This window comes from Oncorhynchus gorbuscha, linkage group LG08 (genome assembly GCF_021184085.1).
Source record: "Oncorhynchus gorbuscha isolate QuinsamMale2020 ecotype Even-year linkage group LG08, OgorEven_v1.0, whole genome shotgun sequence".
Lineage (NCBI taxonomy): Eukaryota > Metazoa > Chordata > Actinopteri > Salmoniformes > Salmonidae > Oncorhynchus > Oncorhynchus gorbuscha.
The window spans coordinates 34981623-35000834 of NC_060180.1; the positions used below are offsets into that span (position 1 = coordinate 34981623).

Consider the following 19212-nt stretch of genomic DNA (forward strand, 5'->3'; position numbering starts at 1 on the left):
ACGACACAGCACCCCACAGTGCATGAATGGGGACGTCCTTGCTCTCTCTCTCTCTCTCTCTCTCTCTCTCTCTCTCTCTCTCTCTCTCTCTCACACACACACACACACACACACACAATTCAATTCAATTCAAGTGGCTTTATTGGCATGGGAAACATATGTTTACATTGCCATAGCAAGTGGAGTATATAATATACAAAAGTGAAATAAACAATACAAACGAACAGTAAACATGACACTCACAGAAGTTCCAAAATAATTTAGACATTACAAATGACATATTATGTACAGTGGGGAGAACAAGTATTTAATATACTGCCGATTTTGCAGGGTTTCCTACTTACAAAGCATGTAGAGGTCTGTCATTTTTATCATAGGTACACTTCAACTGTGAGAGACGGAATCTAAAACAAAAATCCAGAAAATCACATTGTAAGTAATTAATTTGCATTTTATTGCATGACATAAGTATTTGATACATCAGAAAAACAGAACTTTGTAACGGCGTTCTTCGTTTGATGAAAGAGAGTCGGACCGAAATGCAGCGTAGTGGTTACTCATGACTTTAATAGAAAAAAGCGACACATGAAATAACTATTACAAAATACAAAACAACAAACGGAACGTGAAACCTATTACAGCCTAGCTGGTGAAACTACACAGAGACAGGAACAATCACCCACAAAATACACAGCGAAACTCAGGCTACCTAAATACGGTTCCCAATCAGAGACAACGAGAATCACCTGACTCTGATTGAGAATCGCCTCAGGCAGCCAAGCCTATACAACACCCCTAATCAGCCGCGATCCCAAATACTACAAACCCCAATACGAAAAACAACATATAAACCCATGTCACACCCTGGCCTACCCAAACATATAACGAAAACACAAAATACAATGACCAAGGCGTGACAAACTTAATATTTGGTATAAAAACCTTTGTTTGCAATTACAGAGATCATATGTTTCCTGTAGTTCTTGACCAGGTTTGCACACACTGCAGCAGGGATTTTGGCCCACTCCTCCATACAGACCTTCTCCAGATCCTTCAGGTTTCGGGGCTGTCGCTGGGCAATACGGACTTTCAGCTCCCTCCAAAGATTTTCTATTGGGTTCAGGTCTGGAGACTGGCTAGGCCACTCCAGGACCTTGAGATGCTTCTTACGGAGCCACTCCTTAGTTGCCCTGGCTGTGTGTTTCGGGTCGTTGTCATGCTGGAAGACCCAGCCAAGAGCCATCTTCAATGTTCTTACTGGTTGGTAGATCTCGCGATACATGGCCCCATCCATCCTCCCCTCAATACGGTGCAGTCGTCCTGTCCCCTTTGCAGAAAAACATCCCCAAAGAACGATTTTCCACCTCCATGCTTCACGGTTGGGATGGTGTTCTTGGGGTTGTACTCATCCTTCTTCTTCCTCCAAACACGGCGAGTGGAGTTTAGACCAAAAAGCTCTATTTTTGAGTCATCAGACCACACAATCTTCTCCCATTCCTCCTCTGGATCATCCAGATGGTCATTGGCAAACTTCAGACAGGCCTGGACATGCGCTGCCTTGAGCAGGGGGACCTTGCGTGCGCTGCAGGATTTTAATCCATGACGGCGTAGTGTGTTAGTAATGGTTTTATTTGAGACTGTAGTCCCAGTTCTCTTCAGGTCATTGAATAGGTCCTGCCGTGTAGCTATGGGCTGATCCCTCACGTTCCTCATGCTCATTGATGCCCCATGAGGTGAGATCTTGCATGGAGCCCCAGACTGGGGGTGATTGACCATCATCTTGAACTTATTCCCTTTTCTAATAATTGCGCCAACAGTTGTTGCCTTCTCACCAAGCTGCTTGCCTATTGTCCTGTAGCCCATCCCAGCCTTGTGCACGTCTACAATTTTATCCCTGATGTCCTTACACAGCTCTCTGGTCTTGGCCATTGTGGAGAGGTTGGAGTCTGTTTGATTGAGTGTGTGGACAGGTGTCTTTTATACAGGTAACGAGTTCAAACAGGTGCAGTTAATACAGTTAATGAGTGGAGAACAGGAGGGCTTCTTAAAGAAAAACTAACAGGTCTGTGAGAGACGGAATTGTTACTGGTTGGTAGGTGATCAAATACTTATGTCATGCAATAAAATGCAAATTAATTACTTAAAAATCATACAATGTGATTTTCTGAATTTTTGTTTTAGATTCCGTCTCTCACAGTTGAAGTGTATCTATGATAAACAATTACAGACCTCTACATACTTTGTAAGTAGGAAAACCTGCAAAATCGGCATTGTATCAAATACTTGTTCTCCTCACTGTATATTTACAGTGTTGTAAGGATGTACAAATGGTTAAAGTACAAAAGGGAAAATAAATAAGCATAAATATGGTTTGTATTTACAGTGGTGTTTGTTCTTCACTCTTTTCTTTGATATTTTCTTGTGGCAACAGATCACAAATCTTGCTGCTGTGATGGCAAACTGTTGTATTTCACCCAGTAGATATGGGAGTTTATCAAAATCCGGTTTGTTTTCAAATTCTTTGTGGATCTGTGTAATCTGAGGGAAATATGTGCCTCTAATATGGTCATGCATTGGGCAGGAGGTTAGGAAGTGCAACTCAGTTTCCACTTCATTTTGTGGGCAGTGTGCACATAGCCTGTCTTCTCTTGAGAGCCAGGTCTGCCTACGGTGGCCTTTCTCAATAGCATGGCTATGCTCACTGAGTCTGTACATAGTCAAAGCTTTCCTTAAGTTTGGGTCAGTCACAGTGGTCAGGTATTCTGACACTATGTACTCTCTGTTTAGGGCCAAATAGCATTCTAGTTTGCTGTTTTTTTGTTAAATATTTCCAGTGTGTCAAGTAGTTGTCATTTAGTTTTCTCATGATTTGGTTGGGTCTAATTTTGTTGCTTTCCTGGGGCTCTGTGGGGTGTGTTTGTGAACAGAGCCCCAGGACCAGTTTACTTAGGGGACTCTTTTCCAGGTTCATCTCTCTGTAGATGATGGCTTTGTTAAGGAAGGTTTGGGAATCACTTCCTTTTAGGTGGTTGTAGACTTTTAACAATTATTTTCTGGATTTTGTTAATTAGCGGGTATGGGCCTAATTCTGCTCTTCATGCATTATTTGGTGTTCTACGTTGTACACGGGATATTTTTGCAGAACACTGCATGCAGAGTCTCATTTTGGTGTTTGTCCCATTTTGTGAATTCTTGGTTGGTGAGCGGACCCCAAGTCCTCACAACCATAAAGGGCAATGGGTTCTATAACTGATTCAAGTATTTTTTGCCAGATCCTAATTGGTATGCCACATTTTCTGTTCCTTTTGATGGCATAGAATGCCCTTCTTGCCTTGTCTCTCAGCTCGTTCAGAGCTTTGTGGAAGTTACCTGTGGCGCTGATGTTTAGGCCAAGTAATGTATCGTTTTTTGTGTGCTCTCACTCTCTCGCTCTCTTTCTCTCTCTCGCTTGCTCTCTTTCACTCGCACCCATACAGTTATGTTTTTGTCTTGCATATTCAAATCAATCACTTATGTTCATCATGAAAAATCTAACAAACAAAAAAAGAATGACACAATTATTTAAAAATATATATATTTTGTCTTTGAACACTGTAGCATATCATTAGGCTGGAAATATGGAACAAATGGAAAATGTCTATTTTAGAGAAAGAATGACATTCTGATTAGGATCCAATAAAATATAATCCGATTAAAAGAGGACATAACCCATGAGGGACAAATCTGGGTGACAAAATGTCAAAGGTAGGTTAAAACACTGCATACTAAAGGAATCACTGCTTTAGGAATGAACAGTGCGAGAAGAAAGATGAGTGTGATCATTTACCACAGGGAATTAGGTGATGTTGCTGTCATCGACTTCCATGTCATCAGTGGAAGCTGTCAAAAGTAAAGAAATAAAACGAAAGGGGGGCACAAGGGAGCAGCTGAGTAGCAGATGTTTCCAGAGAAGGATCTCAACAAATAAAAGCAGGGTATCTCTATAATTGTGTACAGTAATTATATATTCACTCAATCAAATGTGTTACAGCCTATTCATACTATTCTGTGAGGTAGGACAGACAAAGTCATTGTTGTAAATTATGGTTTTCCTAATTACGTAAATATTCTTATCCATCTGTAAAATCTATTGGTATCACACGTTCTAGGCCCATAAACACAGCCAGAGGCAGATGCAGTATAAAAAAGAAGCAACGTTTATTGAAGGAATAAAGGTTTAGGATGGCTTGTTTTACATATGCTACAGTAAAACACAACACTAGTGACATGAATGTCTGTAGTGCTGCAGTGCTTTCAAAGACTACTAGTTGACCGTGTTCACAACTGAACAAAAACAGTGACAATTAAAACTACACAATGAAGGACAGGGAAAACAGTTAGTCACATTTAAACATAAACAGTAAATATTTTAGAAATACAAATACATAGGTTAATTGAAAGACAATTACCTCAGTGGAGGAAGGGTTCAGTATACTGCTTGGACCCCCCATAAACATCTATCCAAACACATCTTTTCCCTAATGTGTAAACAGCAAAAAAAATACATGGTATCTGATCTTTTGACATCCTATATACAGCAACAGTCAAAAGTTTGGATGGCACCTATTCATTCATGGGTTTTTCAATATTTTTACTATTTTCTACATTGTATAATAATAGTGAAGACATTAAAACAATGAAATAACAAATATGGAATCATGTAGTAACCAAAAAGGTGTTAAACAAATCAAAATATATTTAAGATTTTAGATTCTTCAATGTATTCACCCTTTGCCTTGATGGCAGCTTTTCACAGTCTTGGCATACTTTTTGGTTTGTTATACATGTCCCTTCATTAGCATGACAATCCCCCCAAAATGTAAAGGAACAGTGACAGGAAATTAGCATCTTTAACGCTACTTCAGAGGCTACATCAGTGTGAATGTGCACATCTGATAGTGGGTCACATATAAAACTGAGTGTTGATAGTCAGAAGAAAAGATTGGATATGGAAAAAACACAATTGGGTTATTGTGTAAACACAGCCATAGTTCTCCAACAGACACAGCAAAGCAATGACACCACACACTTCGGGTAAAATGCTCTGATCCACGCACTTGTCTAAGGGTCATTTCTAGATGGGAAACAGCTTTTAAATATGAAGTCAAAAGCAGATATATTTTTGTGCACTTCAGCTAACCCTTTCCCTAACCTTAACCTAATTATCCTAACCTGCTGTGTGTGTGTTCTTCTAAACCTGCTACAAAAGTACATTTTGACAAATGCTGAACCCTTCTAAGCAAAACTGGACAGTTTTGTACTTTTTGATCTGTACCTCTTTAATTAAGGTCCCAGAGGAAACACACTGACCAAACCTAAGGTTCTTACCCTCTCGCTCTCTCTTTCTCTCACACCTAATTCCTAACCCTAAACCTAATTATAACCCCTTACCCTTACACTAAACCATAATTCTAACACTAACTCTAAACCTAACCCCTGATCTTAAAATAGCCATTGTCCCCATGGGGATGTGGGAAAAGACCCCATTAGGGAAAATGTTTCTTGTTTTACTAACCCCAAAATTTCCACAAGGATAGTAAAACAAGGAAAATTCCCACGCACACACACACGGTCGGCTCTTTTCCAGTGCAAATATATAGTATCACAATGTAATCAGTGAAAACGACAAGGTTGTAAAATGTAACACCGTAAGCGCTAAATGAACGCAATTGGGCTACGCCCTCTCCCTCCGTCACTTCCGGGTCTATTCGGACAGGGTTGTGGAAAAAAATAAGTAGTTGTCATGATATTTACCTAGCCAATCTACAAATGACAGACACATATCAAATTATACAGAGTACATTACCCATGTCAGGGCTCAAGAAGAATTTTCGAGGTATTGTGCAGCTATTTTTTGATAGAATATGTCTATCACAAACACTAACGTTAGCTAGCTAATTGATGTTTTGACATAGCTAGCTAGCTTTACCAACTAGCATTAGCTACACCACCTAGCAAGTTATTTACCGATAGCTAGCTAACGTTATTGCAATAACATTAGCCACAGATTTAGCTAGGTAAATATCGTCTCGTTTCCCAAGCTATATTTTAAGACCCATAACGTTATCTTTATGCACCGGTAGCTATCTAGCAGGGTTAGCTAGGGTGCATCACAATCAATATAGCTAGTTTATCAAGCTAATTCGCTGGTCAGCTAACGTTAACTAGCTTTAACTATCCTCATTATTGAACATCAGTGTTTTACTGAGTGATTCACCATAATATGCAGTATGATATGCAGTATGATATCGAAGTTAAAGTTACCTAGATATTATCCTGGTAGCTTGCTAGTTAACGCGAATAAACACAATATGTGCATTTTTAGGACATTGTAAATGAGCTACTATAGTTAACGTTAGCTTGTGAATTCTGAAATTGTCTTGCATTAACTAAATAGTAGCTACGGCTTCCTATGTATGCAAGGCTGGCATACAACGTCTCAGCCAAGACTGAGGTCAGGACCATATAGCATGTATTCACAGGGTCACTGGTTCAAACCTCACTTTGATTGTCCCACCTTACAGAATAATGTGGTAGTAAGCTAACTGAGCAGGTCTGTACTGTGTGTTCATTGTACTCTTTTTGCCCACTGATCCAGGCTGCTGAGTGACCTGATCAGGTGGTGTTGGCACCTTTGTGCCATCTCATTCCAAGTCCCTGAGGAACTTTAATACAGGTAGAATATTTTCTCTTCACCATCAGATGCTCCATCCATCGGTGTGTCATATATACGGCTAGTCAAGCTGTTTAGTACACCCCCCCCCCCCACACACACACACACTTTCCCCTCTCCCCCCCAGGAGAAGATGAACGGCCTTTCCATTAGAGAGCTATGCTGCCTGTTCTGCTGCCCTCCTTGCCCCAGCCGCATTGCAGCCAAGCTGGCCTTCCTCCCTCCAGAGCCCACCTACTCAATGCTGCCAGACCCAGAGGCTACAGCTGCGGCAGCAGCCGGAACCGCACCTGGGGGTGCACCCCCCTCTCTGGGGGCTCCGGGCCTGCGCTCCCGGCTGGGTGGCGTAGGGGGAGACAGAGGAGGAGGGGGAGGAGGAGGAGGAGGAGGAGGAGAGGGCAGGTGGAAGCTCCACCTGACAGAGAGGGCAGAGTTCCAGTATACTCAGAGAGAGCTGGACATGACGGACGTGTTCCTGACAAGGTCTAGCCGGGGGAACAGGGTGGGCTGCATGTACATCCGCTGTGCCCCCAATGCCAGGTGAGTGAGTGAGTGGAGGGGAGGAAGAAGAATTTAGTGAATCAATTGGTGGGCTGTGACATTTATCTTGTTTGTTTTCAAAGAGATGGCATCTGTTTCTCTCTGTGCATAGTGTCTATCCCTAAAAATATACATCTGTGCAGGTTGTTCTATTTATAGAAATGCATGAAGTATGATAGTGTTCTATTAAATTCTATGGTTCCATTGTACCGTACATCACCCTTCTATTTTACGTTCTCTTAAATTGTACTTTTTTTTCTCCATTTCCCTCCCTTTCTCCCCATCACCTTCCCACTTCCCTCCCTCCCTCCCACCATCCTCCCTCCCTCCCCCCATCACCTTTTCACACCCCCATCTCCTTCTCTCCTAGGTTCACATTGCTATTCTCCCATGGTAATGCAGTAGACTTGGGTCAGATGAGTAGCTTCTACATTGGCCTGGGAACGCGTATCAACTGTAACATCTTCTCCTACGACTACTCTGGCTATGGTGTCAGCACCGGCAAACCCTCAGAGAAGAACCTCTACGCTGACATAGACGCTGCCTGGCACGCCCTGCGCTCCCGGTAAACAGCTGGTACACACACACACACACACACACACACACACACACACACACACACACACACACACACACACACACACACACACACACACACACACACACACACACACACACACACACACACACACACACACACACACACACACACAGCCACACCCGCTCGTCAACTAATCATCAAGACCTTTGATCAGCTGAATTAGGGGGCTTTCCCTTAATTTTGTTGGTTTGGACTGGTGTGAACACACTACCCATACTCCGAAGTGCACTAAGCAAACACACTGTGGTTTGCTCAAAAAAGGGTAGTCTTGGTCCGTTTCGTACCAAGATGCTGTTTGTTGCAGGTGAGAATGCAGTCCGGACCAAATAAAGGAGAATAACCAGAGTTGCACAGTATTATTGGTTGTTTCACTGTGAGCGTTTGATGAAATGCAGCCTGCAGCATCATAACTTGATATCTCTGAAACATTCTGTGTGTATATGTAGATTAGGGGAGACGGAGACTATACCGGGGATAGGCTATTGAATATAGCCTGTTTACGCCGCAGTTAGAGGGGCTTTTGCGCTGTTTCATCCCGCATGTTGTTGGAAGACCAAAGCATAAGTAATATGAAGATTGGGTCTCTCAAGATTGGATGGTTTAGGATAAACCTAGTGCCTTCAGAAAGTATTCAGAGCTCTTGACTTTTTCCTCATTTTGTTATGTTACAGCCTTATTCTAAAATGATATATATATATATATTTTTTTTTTATCCTAAGAAATCTACACACAATACCCCATAATGATGAAACAAAAACAAGTTTTTAGCAAATTAAAAACAAAAATACCTTATTTACATAAGTAATCAGACCCTTTGCTTTGAGAATCGAAATTGAGCTCAGGTGCATCCTGTTTCCATTGATCATCCTTGAGATGTTTCTACAACTTGATTGGAGTCCACCTGTGGTAAATTCAATTGATTGGATATGATTTGGAAAGGCACACACATGTCGATTTAAGTCCCACAGATGACAGTGCATGTCAGAGCAAAAACCAAGCCATGAGGTCCAAGGAATTGTCCATAGAGCTCAGAGACAGGATTGTGTTGAGACACAGATCTTGGGGAAGGGTACCAAAAAATGTCTGCAGCATTGAAGGTCCCCAAGAACACAGTGGTCTCCATTATTCTTAACTGGAAGAAGTTTAGAACCACCAAGACTCTTAATTGAGCTGGTCGCCTGGTCAAACTGAGCAATTGGGGGAGAAGGGCCTTGGTCAGGGAGGTGACCAAGAACCCAATGGTCACTCTGACAGAGCTCCTCTGTGGAGATGGTTGTCCTTCTGGATGGTTCTCCCATCTCTGCAGCACTCCACCAATCGGGCCTTTATGGTAGAGTGACCAGACGGAAACCACTCCTCAGTAAAAGGCACAACAGTCCGCTTGGAGTTTGCCAAAAGGCACCTAAAGTCTCAGACCATGAGAAACAAGATTCTCTGGTCTGATGAAACCAAGATTGAACTCTTTGGCCTGAATGCCAAGCGTTACGTCTGGAGGAAACCTGGCACCATCCCTACGGTGAAGAATGGTGGTGGCAGCATCATGCTGTGGGGACATCTTTCAGTGGCAGGGACTGGGAGACTAGTTGGGATCGACTGAAAAATGAACGGAGTAAAGTACAGAGAGATCCTTGATGAACCTGCTCAGGACCTCAGACTGGGGCGAAGGTTCACCTTCCAACAGGACAACGACCCTAAGCACAGTGAAGACAAGGCAGGAGTGGCTTCGGGACAAGTCTCTGAATGTCCTTGACTGACCCAGCCAGAGTCCGGATGAACCCAAACAAACATCTCAAAGAGATCTGAAAATAGCTATGCAGCAACACTCCCCATCTAACCTGACAGAACTTGAGACGATATGCGGAGAAGAATGGGGGAAACTCCCCAAATACAAGTGTGCCAAGCTTGTCGCGTCGTACCTAAGACTCGAGGCTTCACTGCCAAAGGTGGTTCAACAAAGTACTGAGTAATATTGATATTTGTTTTTTTCTAAAACCTGTTTTTTGCTTTGTCATTATGGGGTATTGTGTGTGGATTGATGAGAAAAAATGTACGATGTAATCAATTTTAGAATAAGGCTGTAACCTTATCAAATTAACAAATGACTTGCATGGACATACGGTTTTGTTTAGGATTTTTTGTTGGATATTTGGCAATGTGAAATTAACCCGGACCAAATGGGAGGCAAAGTGCAATGTAACAAATAATCAAACTCTGAATCAAACTGTAGCTCCATTTCGTCAACTGGTCGATTGTTTGGTCGATAGGCTGTTGGTCTGAGATTTGAGATTTCTTTAGTCGAGCAGTAGCAAAAAGAAACATTTATTTTCATGGTGTATAAGACAACTGTCTAATTCTCACCTGCCTGAGTTAACTAGTCCATTGTGGAGGCTGTGGGGATGGTGCAACACAAAAAATGATATAATTTTATTACATATGCGCTTTCTTCCACTTCGGGTAGCGGTCGCTGTCCACTGTTCTGAAACATCAGTGCGCTGTTGAATTGGCACCTTTTCCTAGACCATGTTGCTATGCGCATAATACTGAATTTACCCAGCATATTGGTGGATGTTTAGAACAATGCAGCGGAAGCAGCAGCAGAGTTGGGAGATGAGAAAACAGCCCTAGACTTAATTGTCTAAGAACAGTGAGGAGAGAGGAAACCCCAACTTAATTAGGTCTGTAATCAACAGCCTAACTGTTAAATGTGCCTGGCTTTATAAACCATCCATATCTACAGAAGTAAGACAGATCCTGCTTCTGCTGCCTGTTTGAGTGTTTTTTTTTAATAGCCCACTGACTCCGTGAGCACCAAGGCTCACGCAACCACAACATGTCGGATAAACAATTTCACAAATTTGGCCGTTTTTAATCTTTGCTATGCTGTAATAAAGGCTTTACCCTTTTTTTTCATTAGAACAGCCTCTCTGGCATTACTTAATTTATTTAGCGTTGGTTACACTGTTCCAAATTGACAGAAAAACAATATTTATAATAATGATATTTTCTTGATCACCTTATTGTTATTATTACTAGTAGAGGTCGACTGATTGTGATTTTTCAACGCCGATACCGATTAATCGGACAATTTTTATTTATTTATTTGTAATAATGACAATTACAACAATACTGAATTAACACTTATTTTATCATAATACACCAATAAAATCAGTTTAGCCTATGAAATGAAACCTGTTCAATTTGGTTTAAATAATGCAAAAACAAAGTGTTGGAGAAGAAAGTATAAGTGCAATATGTGTCATGTAAAATGCTAACGTTTAAGTTCCTTGCTCAGAACATGAGAACATGAAAGCTAGTGGTTCCTTTTAACAGGAGTCTTCAATATTCCCAGGTAAGAGGTTTTAGGTTGTAGTTATTATAGAACAATTTCTCTCTATACGATTTGTATTTCATATACCTTTGACTATTGGATGTTCTTATAGGAACTTTAGTATTGCCAGTGTAACAGTATAGCTTCTGTCCCACTCCTTGCCCCTACCTGGGCTCAAACCAGGAACACATCGACAACAGCCAACCTCAAAGCAGCGTTACCCATCGCTCCACAAAAGCCGCGGCCCTTGCAGAGCAAGGGAAACAACCACTCCAAGTCTCAGAGCGAGTGACATTTGAAATGCTATTAGCGTGCACCTCGCTAACTAGCTAGCCATTTCACATCGGTTACACCAGCCTAATCTCGGGAGTTGATAGGCTTGAAGTCATAAACAGCTCAATGCTTGAAGCACAGCAACGATCTGCTGGCAAAATGCACAAAAGTGCTGTTGGAATGAATGCTTACGAGCATGCTGGTGCCTACCATCGCTCAGTCAGACTGCTCTATCAAATCATAGACTTGGTTATAACAAAATAACACAGAAATACGAGCCTTAGGTCATTAATATGGTCGAATCTGGAAACTATCATCTCGAAAACAAGACGTTTATTCTTTCAGTGAAATACGGAACCGTTCTGTATTTTATGTAACGGGTGTAACGAGTCTAAATATTCCTGTTACATTGCAAACCTTCAATGTTATGTCATAATTACGTACAATTCTGGCAAATTAGGCGGCCATCGATAAGAAACAATACTGTGCAGCCATATTCATTGACTTGGCCAAGGCTTTCGAATCTGTCTATCACCACATCCTCATCGGCAGACTCGATAGCCTTGGTTTCTCAAATATTTGCCTCGCCTGGTTCACCAACTACTTCTCTGATAGAGTTCAGTGTGTCAAATCGGAGGGCCTGTTGTCCGGGCACCTGGCAGTCTCTATGGGGGTGCCACAGGGTTCAATTCTTGGACCGACACTCTTCTCTGTATACATCAATGATGTCGCTTTTGCTGCTGGTGAGTCTCTGATCCACCTCTACGCAGACGACACCATTCTGTATACTTCTGGTCCTTCTTTGGACACTGTGTTAACAACCCTCCAGACTAGCTTCAATGCCATACAACTCTCCTTCCGTGGCCTCCAATTGCTCTTAAATACAAGTAAAACTAAATGCATGCTCTTCAACCGATCACTGCCTGCACCTGCCCGCCTGTCCAACATCACTACTCTGGACTGTTCTGACTTCGAATATGTGGACAACTACAAGTACCTAGGTGTCTGGTTCGACTGTAAATTATCCTTCCAGACTCACATCAAACATCTCCAATCCAAAGTTAAATCCAGAATTGGCTTCCTATTTCGCAACAAAGCATCCTTCACTCATGATGCCAAACATACCGTCGTAAAACTGACCATCCTACCTGTCCTCGACTTCGGCGATGTCATTTACAAAATAGCCTCCAATACCCTACTCAATAAATTGGATGCTGTATCACAGTGCCATCCGTTTTGTCACCAAAGCCCCATATACTACCCACCACTGCGACCTGTACGCTCTCGTTGGCTGGCCCTCGCTTCATACTCGTCGACAAAACCCACTGGCTCCAGGTCATCTACAAGACCCTGCTTGGTAATGTCCCCCCTTATCTCAGCTCGCTGGTCACCATAGCAGCACCCACCTGTAGCACACGCTCCAGCAGGTATATCTCTCTGGTCACCCCCAAAACCAATTCTTCCTTTCTCCTTCCAGTTCTCTACTGCCAATTACTGGAACGAACTACACAAATCTCTGAAACTGGAAACACTTATCTCCCTCACTAGCTTTAAGTACCAGCTGTCAGAGCAGCTCACAGATTACTGCACCTGTACATAGCCCATCTATAAGTTAGCCCAAACAACTACCTCTCCCCCTACTGTATTAATTAATGAATTAATTTTTCTCCTTTGCACCCCATTATTTCTCTACTCTACTTTGCACATTCTTCCACTGCAAAATTACCATTCCAGTGTTTTAATTGCTATATTTTATTTACTTTGCCACCATGGCCTTTTTTTTTTTTGCATTTACCTCCCTTATCTCACCTCATTTGTTCACATTGTACATAGACTTATTTTTTCTACTGTATTATTGACTGTATGTTTGTAACTCTGTATGTTTGTTGTTGTGTGTGTCGAACTGCTTTGCTTTATCTTGGCCAGGTTGCAATTGTAAATGAGAACCCGGTGAAATAAAAAAAAAATAATAAAAAAATATATAATCTTAAGTGATGTCATTATCATTAGTGGGCTTATTAGAGCAGCCTTATATACAACCGTCAAGCTGTAGACCTAAGAGCGCACCATGTTTAGGCTTAATACCATAACTTACTCATTCTCATATTTCAATACCTATGTAGGCTACTGTGTCAATCATTCATTCATTCTTTCGTTCATGAAATCCCACAGCATACGAGTCATTCATGATTTGAAATGCAATCAAGCATTTCTTTTTAGGTTTCAAATAAAATGACAAAGCGATCTTTGAATAATTAGTGTAAACAATAAATATATCGTTTCATGTCGGCGATTGCATTCTCGAACACGTCTGTTTTTAGTCTTTGCTGTAATAAAGGCTTTCCCCCAAATAACCTTACAATAGACTCTCTGGTACGTTTTTAATTTATTTAGTGTGTTCATTGTTCTAAACGGTCCAAAAATTATATTGTAATCTAACAGCACTTGTTTGGTACACATCAGACTTCCCCGTTACCTCCTGAGCACCCATACATTCCCCCTTTCCAAGTTTGTCATCTGAGCCCGCCACAATCAAATCAATTGCGGTCGGACTCCCTCTATTAATTCATCCTTGTGACTTAATTATTTTATTAAGCAGTGTGCTTAAAGCATCAGACAAGCAAATAGTTGATTTGATTAAAACACAATTTTTTTTTAACAATCAATTGGTCGAAATAACAGATGACTCTCGGTCAACCAATATAATTTTTTTGTCGGGGACAGCCCTAGCAAACACTGAATACCACAGCCAGGTCACCCGTGATACAGGTCAGGGGTGACCTGTATCACGTGGTGGCGGATGGGCGTAAGCATCTGCATTTGATTCCAAATGTTCCAAGTTCAAATCCAGCGATAGAATCCGATGTGTAATTCCGATTTGAGACTGAGAGCTTGTTGGAAAAACAAGTAGGCCTATTTTGGTTCTCTCTGTATTTGTTTACTCAGTTCTCTGTCTCTGTGCGTGTGTGTGTCAGGTATGGCATCAGCCCAGAGAACATCATCCTGTATGGGCAAAGTATTGGCACGGTACCCACGGTAGACCTGGCGTCCAGGTTTGAGTGTGCTGCTGTGGTGCTCCACTCCCCTCTCACCTCTGGCATGAGGGTGGCCTTCCCCGACACCAAGAAGACCTACTGCTTTGATGCCTTCCCCAAGTAAGACACACATGCACAAAGAAAAGCCATTAGAATGCTTAATTTAGATCCAGGACAAAATAAATTGTCATAAAGGCCCACTTCTTTTGGATTGAATAGATATTTGGACTCCTCACCCAAAAACCACATTACAAAACAATCATACACAAATGCAATCGCAGAAACAAGGACAAGGTCTCGTAGACTGCTTACTAACTGATTATAACCGATGTATTGCAGCATAGAGAAGGTGTCTAAGATCCCATCCCCGGTGCTGATCATCCACGGTACGGAGGACGAGGTGATCGACTTCTCCCACGGCCTGGCTCTGTTTGAGCGCTGTCCCAAGGCCGTGGAGCCACTCTGGGTGGAGGGGGCGGGACACAACGACATAGAGCTCTACAGCCAATACCTGGAGAGACTACGGCGCTTCATCAACCAAGACCTGGCTGCAGCACACGCCTGAGAGTGGAGGAGAGGGTGTGTGTGTGTCTGTGTGTGTTTTGGCTCTGTGTGTGCGTGTGTCTGTAAGGAGCTGTACAAAGTCATCAACCTACAGTACCTGAAGAGGAGCATCCAGTATGCTGTAAATCTGTGAGTGCGTTTTGAGGGTATGTGTGTTGACTCATGGAAATGAATGACCTCTTGATATGGACACAACTGTCCGACTTTGGATACGTGTTCCTTGAGACTTCCTGAGGCTGAATATGTGTGCGCACCTACAAACTGTCTTCTCTGTATACATACAGGTAACTGACGAAATAAAGGAAACACCAACAAAGTGTCTTAGTAGGGCGTTGGGCCACCACGAGCCGCCAGAACAGCTTCAATGCGCCTTGGCAAAGATTCTACAAGTGTCTGGAACACACAACCACAACCCCTTATTAAATGTGTTTTGTCCAATATATATTTTTTTTATCCCAGCCCCCGTCCCCGCAGGAGCCATTTTAACTTTTGGTAGACCGTCATTGTAAATAAGGATTTGTTCTTGACTGACTTGCCTAGTTAAAAAAAAAAAAAAACGATGCTTCTTTGAGACCCCTCTTTCAAAGACACTGAGTTCTCTCCTAGCTATGGTAGCCCAAATAATGGGCAACTGGGCATTTTTATCCAACTTTAAGCATGATGGGATGTTAAATTGTTAATTAACTCAGGAACCACCGCTGTGTGGAAGAACCTGCTTTCAAAATACTTTGTGTCCCTCATTTACTAAAGTGTTTCCTTTCTTTTGGCAGTTACGTGTGTGTGTGTGTGTGTGTGTGTGTGTGTGTGTGTGTGTGTGTGTGTGTGTGTGTGTGTGTGTGTGTGTGTGTGTGTGTGTGTGTACAACTCAAGAGTTGAAGATGCTATCTGTATGCACCTGAGTTGACATCACTCCTCCCTGTGTCTACAGTAGACAGCTGTCTCTCTGCTTTTGTATTTCTCCCCGTCGCTCTTAAGAGACATCCTCCCTCTCTGGATTGCTTTCACCAATCCAGAGAGGGAGGAAAACTGGCCTTTTTAAGAGTCATTTGAGAAATAACATTTTCTCATGCCAGTTATTTTCTGTCCACTTGCCCCTGTCCGCTTGCTAAGAAGTTAAAACAGACTCGCAGGAGAGAAGACTTTCTCATATTATCAGAAGGTCTTCTCTCTTGTGAGTCTGTGTCTTAACTTCTTAGTTTAAGGTTATGATAACTTGAGTGAGGGCAAGGAATGAAGATGTACTGCGGTATTTAATCTTACTATTTGTTTGACTGTTGCCCATCCATATGACCCAACGTGTCTGAAGTCTACGGGTTTAGTGGAGACTTTGATGTCTCTGAAGCCTTAGATGAACATAGATTTGTAGTCACAAACACATCTGGAATCAGGCTAGAAAATACTAGCAAAAAAAACAAACAAGTTTGTTTTTGTAAGGAGACCTCTGTGTCTGTCTTGATAGATTGCAAATGTGACTGAAGAACAATCAAGCATATACAACAAAACCGGTTTGAGGGGTCTTTGGAAAATCTCTTTTAGTTTTCATTTTTAGGAACAGTCTTCTCTGTAGCTCTTGAGAAGATGGTTCAGTTTACTGTTTTGAGGATGGAGAGAGCAGGACTGATGATCAATTGCAGTGGATGATGTCCACGAAGCCATCTGAACTGTCATTTTCTGTCAAAGTAACATGTTATTTCATGCGTCTTACATCGTACGCAATAGTTGTTTCGGTTTGCTGCTACTTATCTGTATCAAACACAGGACGACAGACCTTTTCTATTCCTAATGGTAAAGAAATTGTGTTATAGCGTCTTATAAATATTACACTTTTACTGACTTTCTGAGATCTGGAAGGATTACACATTCCTTAATTCACACTTATCCTCAATCTTTGCTCATGCATTTTCTCTCAAAGTAATAACATTTTCATAGTGTATAGCAGAGCCACAGAGCTTAGGGCTTGACTCAATCCTTATCACTGAGGTTCAGCGCTGTAGCGCGGTTGAAATGTGAAGGTTATTTGCGATTTGAGCCGACATATATAATACTAATATATGCCATTTAGCAGACGCTTATAACCAAAGCGACTTAGTCATGTGTGCATACATTCTACGTATGGGTGGTCCCGGGAATCGAACCCACTACCCTGGCGTTACAAGCGCCATGCTCTACCAACTGAGCTACAGAAGGACATATGCAGTGTTTACCGTGAATGCGGTCTCCGCAAGCGCAGGAACATTACCTGGACGTTTCTATCGGGCTGTAACGCAGGTCTCCAGCTCTACGGATTGAGTCGATCCATTACTCAAACTGTTTGAAACGTCGAATCATAATTAGGTTCCATAACATAGATGGAGCCAACATGAATGCCAGTTTCATGAACTGATGGTATGATATCTGTGGTGTGTATAGGAGCTCTTCCATGGCGACAGAACGATTCATGTCTGATCCAAGCCGTAAACGAGCTTCTCACTGTTAGTGTGGTGCAGGTTCCACCACATCAGTCCACAAACAACCACACGGCACAAGCAAGCATGATAAGCAGGTCTTAAGTTCAGGACTATTGTACAAAGCATCCAAAGTGTAGTTAAATATAATATGTACATACAGTGTCTATTTTAGTATTGTTGACGAACTGACCCTCCCCCCAGAAAGACCTGAAGCAAGGACTCTAGGAATGATCTCGTCATAGAATACTGCAGTTACTGTCTATAATAGTACCTCTCTATTGAAGGGACAACAGCTGGTGTATGCTGAACAACACTACTTAACACTGCAGTCATCCTGGGTCAAAGTGGCACTTTGTAGGCGGGCTGCTTTTCCATGATAATTTTGAACAAGTATCTACTCCATTTTCGCTGTGTCACCCAACCTAAGGTGGTGGAAGTTCCTCTGCTTCTTTTGGCCAGGGTTCTAGGCTCACCAGGGTTCTAGACTTGCCAGGGTTCTAGGATGAGACTAGACCTGTTCCAGTTTTCATTATTGTACCCTAGGTGGTTCTTGCTAAGAAGGTGTCTGAATATAAGGGGGGATAATTAATACCACGGTTCATTGAGACTTGACTGAATAGAGAATAGTCTCTCTTGATCTTTATGATAATGAAAGTGAGGTAGCGATACCTTGACGACTGTACGCATGTCTATTATTTGTGTTTTGCTGGGCAAATGTTTGGGTGGGGAATATAACTTTGTGTGATGCCAGAGGACAAAGTAGAACTCAAGGCATTGCACGATATAGTGCTTTTTAAACTGGGGTATTGATTGTTTTTTATTACTGCAACTAAAGTATTGATTTGAGTTTTGTGCTAGAGTTTGGATAGGGAAAAAGCTGGGTGGGGTTAGAACATGTGGGAGTGGTTTATATATGGATATTGTACTTACCTATTCTATGTTTGTTATGATTTGTAATTTTATCTTTGTAATGACATGTAATGACATTAATTAATGGGACTGAACCTTGACCTTTTTATTGACAATGGGGAGAAAAAAACAATAAAGAACAATTATGTACAAAAATATGAACCTGCGTTGATCATTTGTTGACTCTAGGTTGTAAAAACAAATCACATAATTTGTGAATGAATGTAGTAATTACAGTGCATTGTTCATTAACAAGTAATAATAGACTGTTCTCTCTGATAAGTGTGGAACCAACAGGACCCTGAACAGATTCTACCCCCAAGTCATACGTGTGCTAAATAGTTCGTGCGGGTAGCTCTTTACTATCTCCATTGACCCTTTTTACACCAACTTTTTTGGACTCATCACATACGCTGCTGCTACTGTTTATCCTGTTGCCTTGTCACTTTATTCCTAGTTATATGTACAGTTGGAGTCGGAGGGTTGCATACACCTTAGCCAAACACATTTAAACCCAGTTTTTCACAATTCCTGACATTTAATCCTAGTAAAGATATCTATGTTTTAGGTCAGTCAGGATCACCACTTTATTGTAAATCTTGATGGGAAAAACTCCCAACAATTTTTTTAGATGAATGCCATCAAAGCTACAACACTAAACAATACATAATTGCACTATAACGGTGACACTATAACTGAAACAGTTCATTAAGACTAATTTACTGCCGTTTTAAAAAACATAGCTGATATGGCTGACTTGCTTAAACGTGGTTTCTAATGGTGATTGAGATGTACAAACTATG

General features: G+C 41.7%; 1 protein-coding gene across 1 annotated transcript; it reads left to right on the forward strand.

Annotated features, from left to right (window-relative positions):
- Positions 1-5740: 5740 nt before the first annotated feature.
- On the forward strand, positions 5741-18567 carry LOC124041537 (alpha/beta hydrolase domain-containing protein 17A-like). Its single transcript, XM_046359235.1, has 6 exons — positions 5741-5875; positions 6638-6715; positions 6840-7252; positions 7623-7817; positions 14430-14609; positions 14829-18567. Exons 3-6 carry the CDS (start codon positions 6846-6848, stop codon positions 15052-15054), a joined length of 1008 nt encoding a protein of 335 aa, XP_046215191.1. The 5' UTR covers positions 5741-5875; positions 6638-6715; positions 6840-6845; the 3' UTR covers positions 15055-18567.
- The last annotated feature ends 645 nt before the right edge of the window (positions 18568-19212 follow it).